A 15170-nucleotide genomic window follows, 5' to 3' on the forward strand; every position below is an offset into this window, starting at 1 on the left:
CAAACTTACGAGAACGACGGCACAGCTATGCATAACTAGCCCACCCCATATATAGCACCGCCAGATTCCTCTCATCAGTCGCCTGCTGAATGAGCTCGTTGACCGTCGCTTTCGTACTGAGCGTCTTACTCAACTTCTTCTCAACCACACTGAGCGCTCTTCCAGCCTCACCAGCCTGCTCCTCTTTCTCTTTCTTTTTAAGGCTCTCATGGAGTACTTCTTCAGCCGCTCCTGGCTGCCCAGATGGCGCCGGTGTGCCACCAGGTACAACGCTTTGTCCGCGCGCGGTATTGTTGGTGGCATCGCCTTCCTGCATCCGCTTTGCTTTCGTGGGCGTGACGCTCCAGTTCACGAGAGGATCGTAGCGCAGGACGTTGAGAAGCGTCATGATTGACTCGCGTTCTTCGCGGAGGGTGTCCATAGTAAATTCGCAGGAACGGCGGAATACACCTTCGGTTCTGGTGTAACCCATTGCGTCGACGAGGTCACGGGTAAGGCGGAAGGGTACGACTTCTGGAATGGGCAAGACGCGGCCCGCCTCAAACGACACACCAAGATCAATATGTACAACTTCTCCGGATTTCTCATCGAGAAGAATGTTGTGACAGTGACGATCACCGAGACCGAGAACATGACCTAGGATGGAAATCGCCGCTGTCGAGCGTGTGTACGCAAGACGGCGTTCGAACCACTCGTCTGGGTCCTCGAAACGCTCGAGGAGGAAGTATCGCATGACGGGGTGGAAGTTTTCGGTGACCTTTTTCCATACTTTCACGCGTGTACTGAGAGAATCGGCTTGGCAAGCACCAATCTCCTTCCGGCATCTGTCAGACTTGTAGTCGTTTGGATAGTATCTCTCGTGTGCGGGCATCACCCATGTGTGTAGAGGTACCGTATTTGGCACGAATTCCATTAGTCCAGAGCGAGTAGACAGCGGTAGCACTTTATAGGTTCGAATGCCGATGTTTCGGATGCGTGTAGATGTGTGATTCTTTAGTAGTCGCGACACCTGGTCGAAAACTTGCTCCATGATTGCGTCTTGACGAAGATCGTCGTTGCCAGATTTGAACTATACCGAGTAAGCAAGCGTCTACATTCTTCCATTAACTTACGTACCAACTGTTTGTACGGCTTGCCATCAGTACCAATTGCCGTGATGATCTTTGGTGCACTGAGACCGTTCGCAATGCTCATGTTGGACTTGAATCTTTGAATCCTTGGCAAGTCTGTGTAATCCATATTTGGTCGCACCTCGACTTGCAATGTCGCCGGTGGGACGTTGAGCCTCGGGATAGACCTCACGAGCTCCTTCGATTCGCTATAGCGATCAAGAGGTAGCTCGCGGCCTTGTTGTGTGCTTTCTTTCTCGCCCTTGAACATGGCAAGGTTATGGTAGATCTCGTTGGACTGGTAGATAGAGCTCCAATACGATCGTGATTGCTTATCGTTCCTGAGCGCGTTTGCTATCTCTGCCGCAGCTTTCTGACGAGACCTTGCCGATTCGTCTTTGGCGCGAGCCACATCCTCCCTGGTGATCGGGCCTACTTTCATCTGTATTGCAAAGATTTGATGCATACCGTGGTATGGATGCTCGATGCAGATGCGGAAGACCAGGCCTAACAGAAGCTTTTGGAAGTCAGTACTCTCAGCCTGTAATCGAGATGATAATTGATTCATGAGCAAAGCGAACTTTCCGCTGGGCACCTTGCTCAAATACAACTTAACAGCTTCGTTGGCAAGGTCGGTATCGGCGTATTCAATCCAGAGAGCGAAAACGCGAAGAGCGTCATTGTTATACTCATCGCTCGCGGCCAAGGAGAGCAAATAATTCTCAAGACATTGGCGCAAAAATTGCTCGCGTCCCTTTCGCATGCGTTCATACTCAGTATGGTCTAATTCGTACCAATTTTTTGCTCGACGGGCGCTGCGTTGATATGTGTCTCGCATGCCCTTGCTTTTATCGGTCTTGGAGAGCTTTATGAAGTCGTGATACTCTTGCAGCTTTCGTTCCATAACGGTCTTGATACGTTCCAGATCCTCTGCAGCCTCCGGGCTTTGCAGCTGTTTGTCACAGAACAGGGCAAACTCATGGAACACTTGTCCTGGGCCTGCTCCTTGCTCCTGGCCCTTCAGTTCCCGGATTGCTGGCTCGAGGTACTCTTGCATGATTGCGTCAGGTTTCGCAAGCCGAGCTTCAGCAAGGTGGTGTCCCTAGTTGAGTTAGCATCACGTTGATACTCGTGTGGATAGAATTCCCACCAGCTTAGCCAGTAGCACAGGCAGACTCAGTTCCACGTTCTGTGAATCGAAGCTGGCGTGATCGATCAGACTTTGACGCATGCGTATAGAAACATCGGTTTCGCCCTGTTCCCACAGCACATTTGCTACTTCGTGTTGTGCCGTAGCTTCGATGTCCAGTCCTGCACTTTTGCACTTTGGTACAATGTCCGACAGATAGGTAACGCTTGCCAGTGATTCCTGAATGGCTCCATGTCGTCTGCTGATCGAGGATGAAGAGACCAGCGCCTCCACCTCCATGTTGCGTATGGTCGCAGTGCGTGTGTGTAACGAATCTATCATGGCGTTGTTCCCGCTAAGTACGCTGAAGAGGGTTTCGCGGCATGACAGTAATTGGCGAACGTCAGTGAACCTGCAGATTCAGTCAGTTCAGTTACATATCTTTATTCGCCATTTACTTACTCTCCCGCTCGCATCCACCTCTCCCGAGCTTTCATGCGGTCCCAAACGTCAAGTAGGTACTCTGGGTTATCAGCTCTGAGGACTTCGTCAGCTTCGGTCAAGGCAGCTAGAGTCCGAAGACGGGTCTTCGTCGGGACCGATGAGGTGTTCCTTCCAGTCAGAAAGTTCATTGTAGCAAACATCTGCTGGTCGAAGTTGTTCCGGGCTTGTTCAGGTGTCTTTGCAAAATAGAGACCTTGAAAGGCTTTGAACAGCGTCGCAGATTCGGTATGGTTCGTCTCTGGGGCCTTGATGTCCCATTGGCCCAGTTTGCGAGCGGTGTGCAGCGTACTTTCCACGACGTCGTCTCCTGTATGCCTGAACTGGTCGTTCAAAAGTAAAGAATGGGTGACACTGTTCATGTTGAGCATGATGAGCGACCTTACAGTGCCACGAATATCGGAAAGCTCAAGTTCGTTACGACGTCGCATCTGACTATCGAGCCGAGCACTTCGAAAAATTAGACTTTTGACGCCATCTTCCTCATAGTCAAGACGGTCCAAGACAGCTGAGAGGTTAGAGCCTCTGTCAATACCATAGAATGAATCAGGCTCATCCAGATTTTTATAAATTGCAAGCTGAAGGTCGGTCGGTAGTCCTGGAGGTGGAGCAAGAACAGAAGACCTTCTCGAAGCGCTCTTGACTACAGGCTGCCCTGACGAGGTTTCTGCGAACAGCAAAGCGCTTCTGTACATGGAACAAGCGGTTGCAGCCTGCGACGCCTCGAGATAGTCAATGTCCAGCCATCGATCCCTATCGACCCGAGTAATTTCTTTCGGCACTGGTTGGCTGCGGAGATACAAAATGGCCTGTATAATGATACGCACGTAGGGTGCTCGTTCTGGACCGCAGTCGCAGAACCAAGACATTGTAGCTGTTGATATCGCTTCCCGAACGCTACGCTCCTCTTCGTACTCAGCCAGTAGTACGAGGTGAAGGATATACGGAAACAGCTTCTCTGCTAGGTGTTTGATACCATGGAGAAGGGCGGGAAGAGCACCCAGTATTGGATCCTCAGACGCTACCGCGCAGAGTGCCACTGCAAGGTTTCTGACCCACACAGCCACGCTTTTATCCTCTGTCGGAGCAGCAGCAATTTTCAAAACTTCGCTGGACGCAATGAGCGCAGAGACGGATGGATCCGGAATATAGAGTATGAGGGCCTTGCCTATAGCGTCTGGAATCGCGTTATAGACCTCGGCTTCGTATTGTCGATCTCCCTTTGGTAGGCGAGCAATTAGGTATCTGACTGCGTTTTCAGCTAAGCTGACCTCGTTACGCTCGTCGCTGTAGAAGAGATCAACCACCTCCTGAATGATGGTTTCCCTTGAGATTCTTCCCAGGGAGTCTTTTGGATTTTGACCGGACGGGATGAGGCGCCGAGAAACAGGAATACTCTGCTTGATTTCCCCATGCGCACTGAATGCTCGGCCCAAGACACGTGCGGCCCAAAGCAGATAGCCCTCACCAACGTTGGCCCTACGGCACGATTCCCACACCAAGCCCGCATAGTCTGCAGCGTCTTGGTCCTTTCCAAGAATATCATCTCGAGCCGTTGGGGCAAGCTGGAAGTTCTGACAGAGCAGGTTCAAGGCAACCTCGCGAGACGTTTTATTGAGCAGTTTGCGACCAGATCTCACATCGTTCAGTATCTCTACGAGTAAGGTACTTTCTTCACTGCCGCGGATCGAATTACCTTCTGCACGGACTTGAGATGCAGCGGTAGTGATGAGCTTGAAAGCCTTTACTGACGATGACCTTTCGCTTAGAGATATGACCTCGGCGTGGGATTTGAGGTATTCTGTGAGCCAATTGTGGAACTTATTTGCTGTTGTCATTGTCGCAATGTGTTGCGATTGCTGCGTAGTACTATCCTGTGCTGTTCCCAAGAAGACCCGGATGGAGATAAGAATCGAGAGGCCGATACCTGTCACGAAATTTAGATGTTGTCTGAGGTATTGGGACCCGCGTTCAAACAAGTGTTGCATGATACCCACTGTGTCTTCTGCGCACTGGACGTCGGTGAGGAATGGACGTAAAGACTGAAGTGTCATCTGCAGCGGATAGCCTTCATAAGCGACAGGCCCAGCAAGAGCGATGACGATCCGTATCTTACGAATCATGGATCGAGCATACAACGAACCGAGTGCAGGATGAATGCGGTCTAGCAAGGCGCGCATTACAAAAGTGTATGTGCTCGACGTCCAAAAGCCAACAGGGTCGTCACCTGTCCGCCGACACAGCCTTTCCAGTTGGTCTGGTAGATAGAAGGCGTTGAAAGACGGCTCTATACCTGTGTTCAGATCCTGTGGAGAATGACTGATGTTGATCATCTCCGTCAAGGTTTTGGCAGCTGGCGTGAAAGCAGGCTTCTTCTCTAGCGATCTTCCAACGCGCTCCTCTTGGTCGATCGTCTGCAGGATGCAGGCAAGCACTTGTGGAAACCGCTTCTGGACGAGGTGAAAGTACTGGTCGCTGCCCATTAGTTCCTTGAGCAAATTGGCGTAACTTGGTTCCGCTTTGTTGCGCGCGAAGCCTCTGCAGATATCCCATGAAATCGTGTAAGCTGCTGCCTTACCAATGTTCTTACCAAGCAGGTCGGTCGTAGCGGTGTTCAGCTGCTTTGCCAAGTACTCGACCTCGTCTTGTCTCCCGAACATTATGGCCTGGCCCACTGCTTCAGCCTCGACATCTTCAATCAGGTCTACTAAAGTCGAGTAGTCGAATGTTAGGAAAGGTATGGACGCGATCTTGTTGCCACGATCCAGCCAGGTAAACAGAATCTGTGGGGCAAACAGCTGAAAGAGGTGCTGTGAGCTTGCAAACCCCCTGGATTCCGCCACCTTCAATATACAGCGTTGGGCATGTTGAGCGGCTTGCTTGACAGAGCCGGCTGTAGCAAAGATACGATAGATACTCGATCTTAGTAGCGTATGCCACCGTGATGCCAGCTTGGATAGGACAAGCAGTCGAACGGCGATTCCCTCGAGACCATCATCTTCGCCGGGTAGGCTACTGTCGACATCTTGCAGGATTTTATCATGCTCGGAAAGCACAAATTCCTCGAACATTGACGGGAGACGCTCAGCAATGTGGTACTTTATGGTGATCTCGCTCCTGGAGAGAAGTTCGAAGAGGCTGGTTCGTACAGAAGGCACCTTGGGATCCTGTCCCAAGCTTGGGTGGTGCTTCAGCAGACCATGCAGGAAGACAGCGATGACCTCTTGAAGACTCGAGGATCGTCTGATTCCATTCTTCTCGAGACCTTTCACATAGTAAGTATACATGTCCTCGACGTTCTCGTAGAGGAGCTTAGCTTCCGGGTCCTTGTCGTCTGGTCCCCAAACAAGAGCAGTGCCAATAAGAACCTCCACTAGCATGCCGTTCGCAACCTCGGATGTGTTGTACTCGCGGGCACGAGGAGCTGCCAAGGCATCGCTAAGTCGCTCCAGAAGGTTCAAACAATCAGTTCGGGAGAGTTCAAGTCCGCTGTGTAGTAGGGAACGAATGAACTGACGGGAACGCAGCAGCTCATTTTCGTTCAAAGAGATTAGATAATCCACAAATCTGGAGGGAATCTGACGATCACTTCGATCGGTCGTTTCAAAGACTGCAGTGATGAAATGGAGGTATGACGAGCTTGATGCGCGTAAAGCAGCAGTATCAGTCTCTGCTTGATCAGCCTGTCGTGGCACGTCGTTTTCGGGGTTGGTCGAGTTTGTGGTCATCTGCGAATCTTCACCCTCGTCAATGTCCATGAAATCGTCTTCGTCTTCGGCGTAAAATGACTGTTTGACTTCTTGGCGGTCTCCTAGAGCCTTGGAAAGATGCTGGGATAGGATGCTGACTCCTGTCTGTTTGAAAATCTTGGGGTCCAGCTTATCATAAGAGCTCAGGTCTGGGAGGCTTTTCGTGCATGTTTCAAGTACAGCATCTATTTTGTATTGTTCGGTCTGCAGCTTACTCAACGTGCTGACAAACGCATGTACAAGCTTGTTGGTGGAGGACTCAAGTGCGGCAACTCGGCGTTCTCGAGGATTACTGAGACTGGCAATTGCTGGAGCAACTATGCAGAGATTGGTGACGATACGCATCATGCTTGATGTGATGTTCTGAGCGTTTGATTGAGCGACATCCTTCCAGCGCTCTCTTGCCCTGTCTACTTCTGACTGACAGAAATCAAGCACCCTGATATCTGTGTTTGTTGGTTGACGTTCAACAACAGCTTCCTGAGAAGATCCAAAGTGTACAGTCATCTGCGCAAGGTACTTGTCATCATCGTTAAGCAAGAGGAGATACTGCGCAAGTGTTCGGTAGCGAGTGTTCCACACTCTGGCTTGAGAGACGGATCCTAGAACGAGTAAAGGTAGTGGCTCCGGGAGGCTGGAAGCTGTGTCCAAACAAGCATACAGCATCTGCAAAACATCTCGAGCGTTGCTGTGATGCGCGTTGATCGCAGCATACGTTCGCTCAGACCAAAGACCTAACTGCATTAGCCGATCGTTACACACAAGTAAGGCATGTACTTACTGGGTGTCCACTTATTAAATAGCCAGCTCACTATCCTCTCGGCAGTCTGATTGAAATGAGTCGGGTTCTCCTTGACCCGCTCTCGAATGACTGTTATCAGCAAAGATGAGCTTGTCTCTGTGAACAACGACGGACCTGTCAATTCGATGGATAGGAGCATGGATTGGACGATATCTGAAACAGCAGCGAAGGGGACGATCCCGAGCTTCAGTAAGACATCCATGAGATGACATGCAGCGCGACACAACGAGGGAGATGTTACGGCTCTTGATGCGCTCTGCCATATGGACACCCAGTAGGAGGTGAGTGTAGGATGCTTCGCAGATATCTGGAACGCAGTACTGGATGAGCATTAGCGATAAAGGTCAGGAAGTGGTAAAAGTTCCCTTACGCAGCCAGTCCGATCATCGCCCAGACCGAATGTGCCACATTTTCGTCAGCCATGCATGAGGTGAGCTTCTCCAGTAACGACTGCAACTTGTCCTCATCAACGGGACCCTCTTGGACTGAAAAGGCCACTACTTGTAACGCAGCTCGCTTGGCATTGGAGCGGGGCTCGGCGATGTGGCGCGTATACTCATCGAATAGTAGATCGATACGAGCGCGCTTGAAGACACTTTCACCGCCAACTTCACGTTCGGATGCCGTCTTCCGTTTTCTTTTATCGAGCATCGACGAGAACCGGGCGATAGCATACACAGTCGCCCACAGACCTTCGGACTTTGCGTGTTCCGTCTCCATGGAGAACACCAGAGTATGAAGAGGATGGGTATCTGCGCCAGAAGCTCCCAAGTGGCGAAAGCAGAGGTGATCCTCCTCAAGATACTGATGCGCAGTAGTTTCTTTCCTTGTCCGATAGTCTGCATACATCGCTTCTAACACTGCTTCGAGATCAAGGCATGTCGTTGTGTCTTCTAGGTCAGCTACAAGACTTGATATGTGAGCTTCCGTATACGTCAATGTGATTAGTATTTCATCGCGAAGTATGTGCTCGGACCACATTGGCTTTATCAGTGGTAGTAGCCCCTTGATGATGCGCTTCGACAGGTCGAGTGACTGCAAGGCTATACGAGCCAGAATTGCATTGATGCCAGCCAGAGCGGCGGCGGCAACACTGCCACGCCCAGTTCTTCGGCTAAGAAAGTGCAATAGGGCCGTCAGGATCGCTTCAGCTTTATCGAGTACTGGGGCGTTGGTGGCTTTGACTAGTGCAAGCAAACAATGTATGAAGTTTTCTGTAGAATGAGCAAATTCGTCAGTCACCGATTTGGTCCTTTGTACAGGCTCACGAGTGCTGCCTCTCGCAATCGACACCTCAGTAGAGTGGAATGGAGTACGGCCACGACTGGAGACGTTTGTGCTCCAGCTGCTGAGTGCTTCGGCTTCCGCCTCGGTTGAAAATCCAGCCAAGGAGTCAATACAGAAATCGACAGCGGCATCCCAGCAGTCGACAGATAAGCGTTCAACATGTGGCTGGTATTCCAGTAACAATCGCAAAGTCTTTGGCAGATCTTCCAAGAGAGGCTTCAAGAGTAGACCATCTGTGCCAGGCAGCACTTCGATAATGGTGTCTATAATAACCTCGACCGTGGAGCTTTTGATGGTTCGCACACCCGAGGCTATAACAAGCCGTAGGGATGTCGCTGAACGCAAGAAATTTGCCTGGGTCTTGGGTGTGTTGGATTTGCCCTGGAGGAACGACGATCGTTCGTCTCGCAGGCATTGAAACAGTGTTTCGCATAGTGCCAGGTAAGCCTTGTTTCCAAGTGCCTCCAAACTGGGCTTGCCGCGGTTGTGCTTGAGGATGAGGATGAGGTCTTTTAGGCCGGCCGTGCGTTCTTTGGAGCGTGGAGATTGAATGAGAACTGCAGTGGTGAGCGCAGTCATCGATGCAATGGCACTGGCCACTCACTCTTCGCGTCCTGAATGTTGGTGGCTCCCATAATGGCTGCTCACAATCAAAAGTTGGCTCGAGATGAGCTGAGCATGGCTAGGTAGGAAGGAACGACGACGCGAGCTTTTCAGTGGCTGTACATGGCTCCTGGATGCTCCGCGACCGCTGATCACGTCTGACAACCCTGCACCGCACAGCTGGTGGTGTTGTTGCTGCGGCGTGGTGACGGGGGTGCTTCCCATGATGGTCGCCGCCAAGAGGGAAGTCGCGTCCAAGCTCCTCCGCCCGCGTACCGCGAAAGTTCGAGCTGCGTCGTCAAAGGAAAACACGACGCAAAAACACCTCCACAAGCCCAATTACCCGCCAAGCCCTCCGGCGCACGATGCGCAGTACCTCCCCGCGACCCTCCCATGGCTGAAGACGACAGCCTCGCCGCCCTCCAGGGCCTGCACCGCGATCTATGCGCCCACATCGACCTCCAGCTGCCGGTGCTGGAGCGGCTGCTGCAGAATTTGGAGCTGCATCTGGAGGAGTTCAAGACGCTGCTGGACAAGAAGCCCAAGAATGACGCCAGCAGGAGGCTGTTGTCCGGCGGAAAGATCACCATCGACGACAGCGAGTACGAGGTCAACGATGACTTCAAGCAACAAACTCTCGAGCTTGCTGATGCACTGGATCTGGACGAGGTCGATGCCGCGGCTCTGTTCATGGGCGCGGCAGGCGAGGCCAAAGAGCTCGACCGTTCGCAGCTGCAGACCGCCGTCATACGCTTCCACCGTCGCCGCGAATACATCCTTCTCTGCCTGCGCATCCTCATGAGGACCGCCTTGGACAGCGCGGACAGTAGAGAGACAGAGATCGAGGCTCTGCCGATATTTCAAAGAGCCGTACAAATAATACTGGGCGTGGACGGCGCGGCGAATCTCGTCAACGCGTATGGGTACTGGAACAAGTGCTTGACTGGCATGTCTTCAGTCGAGAAGTGGCTGCAGCAGATTCTGGAGCGCGTTCAGAGTACCCAGGTGGTTGGACAGGTCCCGCTCCCCGGCTTCGTGGAGATCATGGACTTCCAGCGCCAAAGCCTGACGAGACAACACGAGAACCTGTCTGCCATATGCACACATATGATCAAGGCTGGCTATGTGAACCTTGACAACTACAAAGCATTGTTGGCCAAAGCGAAGACCCTCGATCGACACGACATCATCACAATACACTACGTACCAATGCTCATTCGCTTGACGAGTTGGACTGCAACTGAAAGCAACGTCATGCTGAAAGATGCGCGAGCGCTTCACGACTCCCTCATGGCAGAACGAGACAGCAACAGCTGGGCCCTGAGAAACCTGCATGCTGCGACCTTGGCTTGGTGGTTAGCAGAGTACAGCGGTCGATATGTGGATCCCAATGACCAGGACCCATGTCTACGAGGCGTCGATCTGAAGGCCGAAGCTGAGGCACGCTCTGATCACTTCATCAGAGCACTCAATGACGGAGCCTTTCATTTTATGCTATCCATCAGTCAGGATGTGCGACCGACAAGATGGTATGATCCCCAAAAGACAAGCATGCTTTCGACGCTGCTGCAAGACACTGCCATACTCAGTTCCGAGTCTACACAACCTGAGGAGTTTTTCAAGGTGGTGATCATGGAACAGCTACAGACTTTCGTCGACTCGTTCATCACGCACATGCCGGATACACTGCGAAAATTGAAGGTCGAAGAGGACGATCAGCGTAGAAGGCTACAGCTGCAGTTCCAGCAATCGACTGGCGAATATCCTTTACATCTGGAGAGGTTCATGGTTGTTGTAGCGTACGCTTTCGACGGCTTCTCCGATGCGGCCGGTGACTTCTGGAATGATAAGGAAAGCAATCTCTACGGATTCTTGCAGTGGGCGGCGAAACGACAACCGACGCCTCGTATCGCTATGTTTTGCGAAATGTTGCGGGCCATTTCCACCGACCAAGAGAATGCAGATTCGGCGCACAAGTTTCTGCTTGAAGAGGGGGCATCGTCGACCGGAAAGATTCGACGCACTAGTTCCTTGAGCTATACGCACATCTTCAATGAGCTCGTAGAATTCGACAGAGATATCCACGAGCCGAAGAAAGCTATCCAGGTTGGCATATTTGCGCAATCACAAACACCAGCCGATCAGATCGTCGAGCCTGAGAGCGCAACCATGCTGGAAAGCTACTTGCGACTTCTTGCGCATTTGTGCAGACACAGTTTCGCTGCCCGCCAGTGGATCCTGGATCTCAAAGAATACAACTACCTGGGTATCTGCTTCGGTCTGTGCACAGATAAAGTTGAGAGCGGACTTCGAGCCGCCGCATACGATGCATTGTCAGCCTTGCTGGTGGGCAAGGACGTCAATCGTGCGAGTATCATCTGGAACGCCCTGGACGACTGGACAATCAATGGCTTCTATGTCGCCTCGAAATCCAGCAGCACCATCACCTCAGCGCCGCGAGAAGAGTTTTGGGCTACCCTGGCAGATGGATACGACGAATCCATCGCTTTCGTACGACTGCTTCATGCACTTGTGGAACCTTACCCAGAGAGTGAAGGTCTCAATGACGGCCTACCGTTCCCCGAAACTCTTGGCTCCTCGCGTCGGATGCCAGGTGTCGATAGCTACATCGACTTCGTCATGCAGCAGGTCTTCGCAGAACGTTCGCAGGAAGTCCTTGATCCACTGCAGCGTAATGTTATGAGTTGGACCTGTCTGCGTTTCATCGTTACATGTCTGTCAACATTCAACGAAAATCTCGTTGTCTTTGCGAACAAATCTAGCATACCTGTCGATGCTGTCATCGACTCGTCGTCGCTTGCCGCCTATGTCACTATGCATCCTTTTACGCGTATCATGGAATGGCTCTTCAACGACAAAGTGCTCAAGGCCCTGTTCGCAGCTTCGCACCATGATGTCAGCGAAGTCGATGCTGCACCATCCGACTCACCCCTGGTCCAAACACTGATGCTGAGCATTGAAGTCATGGATCTGGTTATGAAGTTGCAAGCCACCTATCTTGACATCGTCAGGCCCGTGCTGAAACAACAACCTTCTGTGCAAGGATCCCCAGTCTCTAACCTTTCGCTGGCGTCCTTCGAGGATGCAATCCTGAACAATCTTCAAATTGTTGTCGACCTTGGCTTATATTGCGGTACTGGCCACGAGGCTCTGACGATAGCATCGCTGCAGCTTCTTCAGAAGCTAGCGTCTTCGAGAAAGCTTGCTGTATCACCCGCTGGGTTTGGACAACGGTCGGGCCGCAGCAAGATTGTCGGCATCCTGGAGAGAGACAACGAGGCAGAGCGAATTGGCCGGTCGTTGCACGGCTTGATGCAGTTCAGCGCTGAAGAGCTCGAAGCTGGTCAGGAAGCCTCGGGTTATGTTGTCAAGCTTCGCGTACTCGAATTTCTGAACAGCTGCCTTGCGGCAGTCTCTACCAGACCCACAATAGCCCACATCCTTCTGGGGTTCTCGTGTGAAAGTACTACTGTTCGCATCGCTGAAGATAGCTTGTGGTCAAACGGGCAAGCACTCTTCCATGCAATTCTTCTCCTAGGTGTCGAGTATCCCGACAGCGACGGAGAGCAGTTCTTGGCTTGGAGATCTGAGCTCAAGACACGGTGCTGGGATGTTCTTCAGAAGCTATGGCGCTCGCCACTGACCAGTGCCATCGTCATGGAAGAGCTCCGAGAGAACGAGTTGTTGTTCATTGAGGCCCCTCGTTTGACACCAATCAATGTTGACGTACCTTGGGAAGGCCTATCCCTTGTCCAGGGCCTGGAGCTGCTCGCCACAGGCGACTACTCTGAGTTCTTCTCTGGTCCCCCAGCACTGGCTCTGCAAAGCTTCCTTCAGCGACGAGCAGCTTTCCTGGACTACGAATCACGGGAGTTGCGTTTGACCGTTAAGGAAAACATGTCCACAATGAAGTCAAGAATCCAGTCGCTGCTCCTTGGCACCACCATCCGACCCGGTGAGGATCCGGTGCCTAATCCTGTCATCTTCGATCTGTTCGACTTCATTGAGTTCGTCTATCCTGAGCGCACTCTGCCAGACCAACATCGATTCTTCGAAGGTGTTAACCTTGCCTCGTGTCAGGAGGAGAAAGACGGCAGTCTCCTATACTCACTACCATTACTCCAGCAACTTATCCTGCTGAAAATGAAGTATTGGCGGAAAGACGGCCTCATCACTGACGGAATTCAGGAAGCAGAGCTAGCTCAACAAGCTGAACTGTTACTGGCTGTCTTCGCTGACTGGAACCGCCGTGCTCAGCTGACCCGGTACCACAAGGATATCCTCCAATCATGGGTACAAGTATTGATGGTCACCGTACACAGCTGCGAGTTCGAAGATGGAGCAAGAGCCTCGTTTATACTTCAAACGCTCCAGGTGATACTTCCAAAGCTGGAGCAGTCCTACAGCGCCGATGTTTTTACAGCCTTGCAACTAGCAGGCCTTGCCGAAGCGCTCATGCAAAGAGTAGACTTCACATCGACAGCGTTCGACAAGACAGGCGACTTTTCGAATGACCGCCTGAGCCAGTTGTTCCGTGCTGCACTCACAGGGATCTATAGCCCTATATCTACACCTGAGCTTCGGGAGTACTGCTACCAGATCTGCTTCCGCTACATTCACGGCACTTTCGAAAAGGCGACGGTAAATTCTCCACTCGGTCGCCACACACTCAACACTATTAAGAACGGCGGAAGTCATCTCCTCGAGATTATCTGCGATGACGCGTACAGTGGCCAAGGAACCTGCAAAATCTCGGCTCTCCTGTTATTGAACGCCCTTGTTGCGGTAGCAACACGTCAACAGTCAAAATACGTTCTCGAGACCTTTGTCTCGCTCAACTTCATTGGCGTCCTCGTTGATAACATTAAACACATTCCCGAGGAACTTCGCGCTGCCGCCGCTCGTCAGGTCTCTTCCCTCCTTTCCTACTATGACGCCAGTCTTGCTCTACTACTGCGTATATGCCAGTCGCGTCTCGGCGCGGCATACGTGCTGAATGCAGGCCTTTTCCCAGCGATCCGCGACTCTCAGATCTTCGCAGTGGACCCGGATATCGGGCTCGAATTTGACAACCCAAATGCGCTGAAGAAGTACTACGAACTCATGCTCTCCGTGCTGCGTGTCACCAACGCAGCAGTCATTGCGAGGGGGCGGCAAAACGACCAAACGGTGTTCCAAGCTCGCGAGTTCTTGAAGCAAAACAGGCACAGTATGGTTGCCATTTTCAAGCGGAGTGTAAACGTCGGTGGTGGCGAGAAGCTGGAAACGCAACAGGATTTGGTCGATTTGGTCGATTGCTGGACGTTATTGGTTGACGTTACGGCGTTCTTGCAGGTAAGTCGGTGTTACTCGATGAAGAAAATGAGTTCCTACGCTAACGAGAGGCAGTACGAAGAGTCATCGACCTTGAAGAAGGTGCGCAACAACATGTTTTCGTAGTGTGCAGTATCACATTTTTGCGGTCGTTAGCTTAGCGATACTCAGCAATTCAAAACATGCATTGAAAGTTATCGCATATGTGCAGTGCGTTCTCACCGTGCGCTCGTGAAGTGGCGGAGCATGTGGGTTTTGACACGATACTTGTAGCATTGTTTATGAGTTTCTTGTGTGGCAGCAAAGCTCTCATATGCATTTATTCCTAGCGACGGCTTCCACACAGAAGCTTTGGAAGCTTCCAAGCAACCACCCGACAATTTTGAAGCAACTCGCATTGCCTTGTGAGTAGTATTCCGTGTTCTTGCTGGCCTACACAATGTCGACTCTCACGCTGCAGAAGAGCTGATTTGGCGAATTCGTAACAATACACAGACGGCGTGACTGACTAGTGAGATAACAGAAGAGCTTGTGCTGGACTTCTCTAGCAGTGATGCAGAATGCCTTGGCGTTTTCAAAGTTATCTTACAATGATTTGCGGCTTACTATTAAGTTCCTTCTCATGTGGGTCGCTGTCGCTGTCGCTGTCGCGAATG

At 51.7% G+C, this 15170-nt stretch overlaps 2 protein-coding genes across 2 annotated transcripts; one reads left to right on the plus strand and one right to left on the minus strand.

Moving 5' to 3' along the window:
* Positions 1 to 25: 25 nt before the first annotated feature.
* On the minus strand, positions 26 to 9212 carry EKO05_0005209 (Non-specific serine/threonine protein kinase; the record flags this gene model as incomplete). The annotated part of the gene is made up of 7 exons (XM_038939984.1): positions 26 to 1069; positions 1117 to 2211; positions 2260 to 2650; positions 2701 to 7222; positions 7270 to 7610; positions 7661 to 9134; positions 9182 to 9212. 7 exons carry the CDS (start codon positions 9210 to 9212, stop codon positions 26 to 28), a joined length of 8898 nt encoding a protein of 2965 aa, XP_038798235.1.
* A 361-nt stretch (positions 9213 to 9573) lies between these two features.
* Positions 9574 to 14640, plus strand: EKO05_0005210 (uncharacterized protein; the record flags this gene model as incomplete). The annotated part of the gene is made up of 2 exons (XM_038940090.1): positions 9574 to 14535; positions 14590 to 14640. The coding sequence occupies 2 exons, from the start codon at positions 9574 to 9576 to the stop codon at positions 14638 to 14640; spliced, it is 5013 nt and encodes a 1670-aa protein (XP_038798236.1).
* Between the last annotated feature and the right edge of the window lie 530 nt (positions 14641 to 15170).

This window comes from Ascochyta rabiei, chromosome 8, assembly GCF_004011695.2.
Source record: "Ascochyta rabiei chromosome 8, complete sequence".
NCBI lineage: Eukaryota > Fungi > Ascomycota > Dothideomycetes > Pleosporales > Didymellaceae > Ascochyta > Ascochyta rabiei.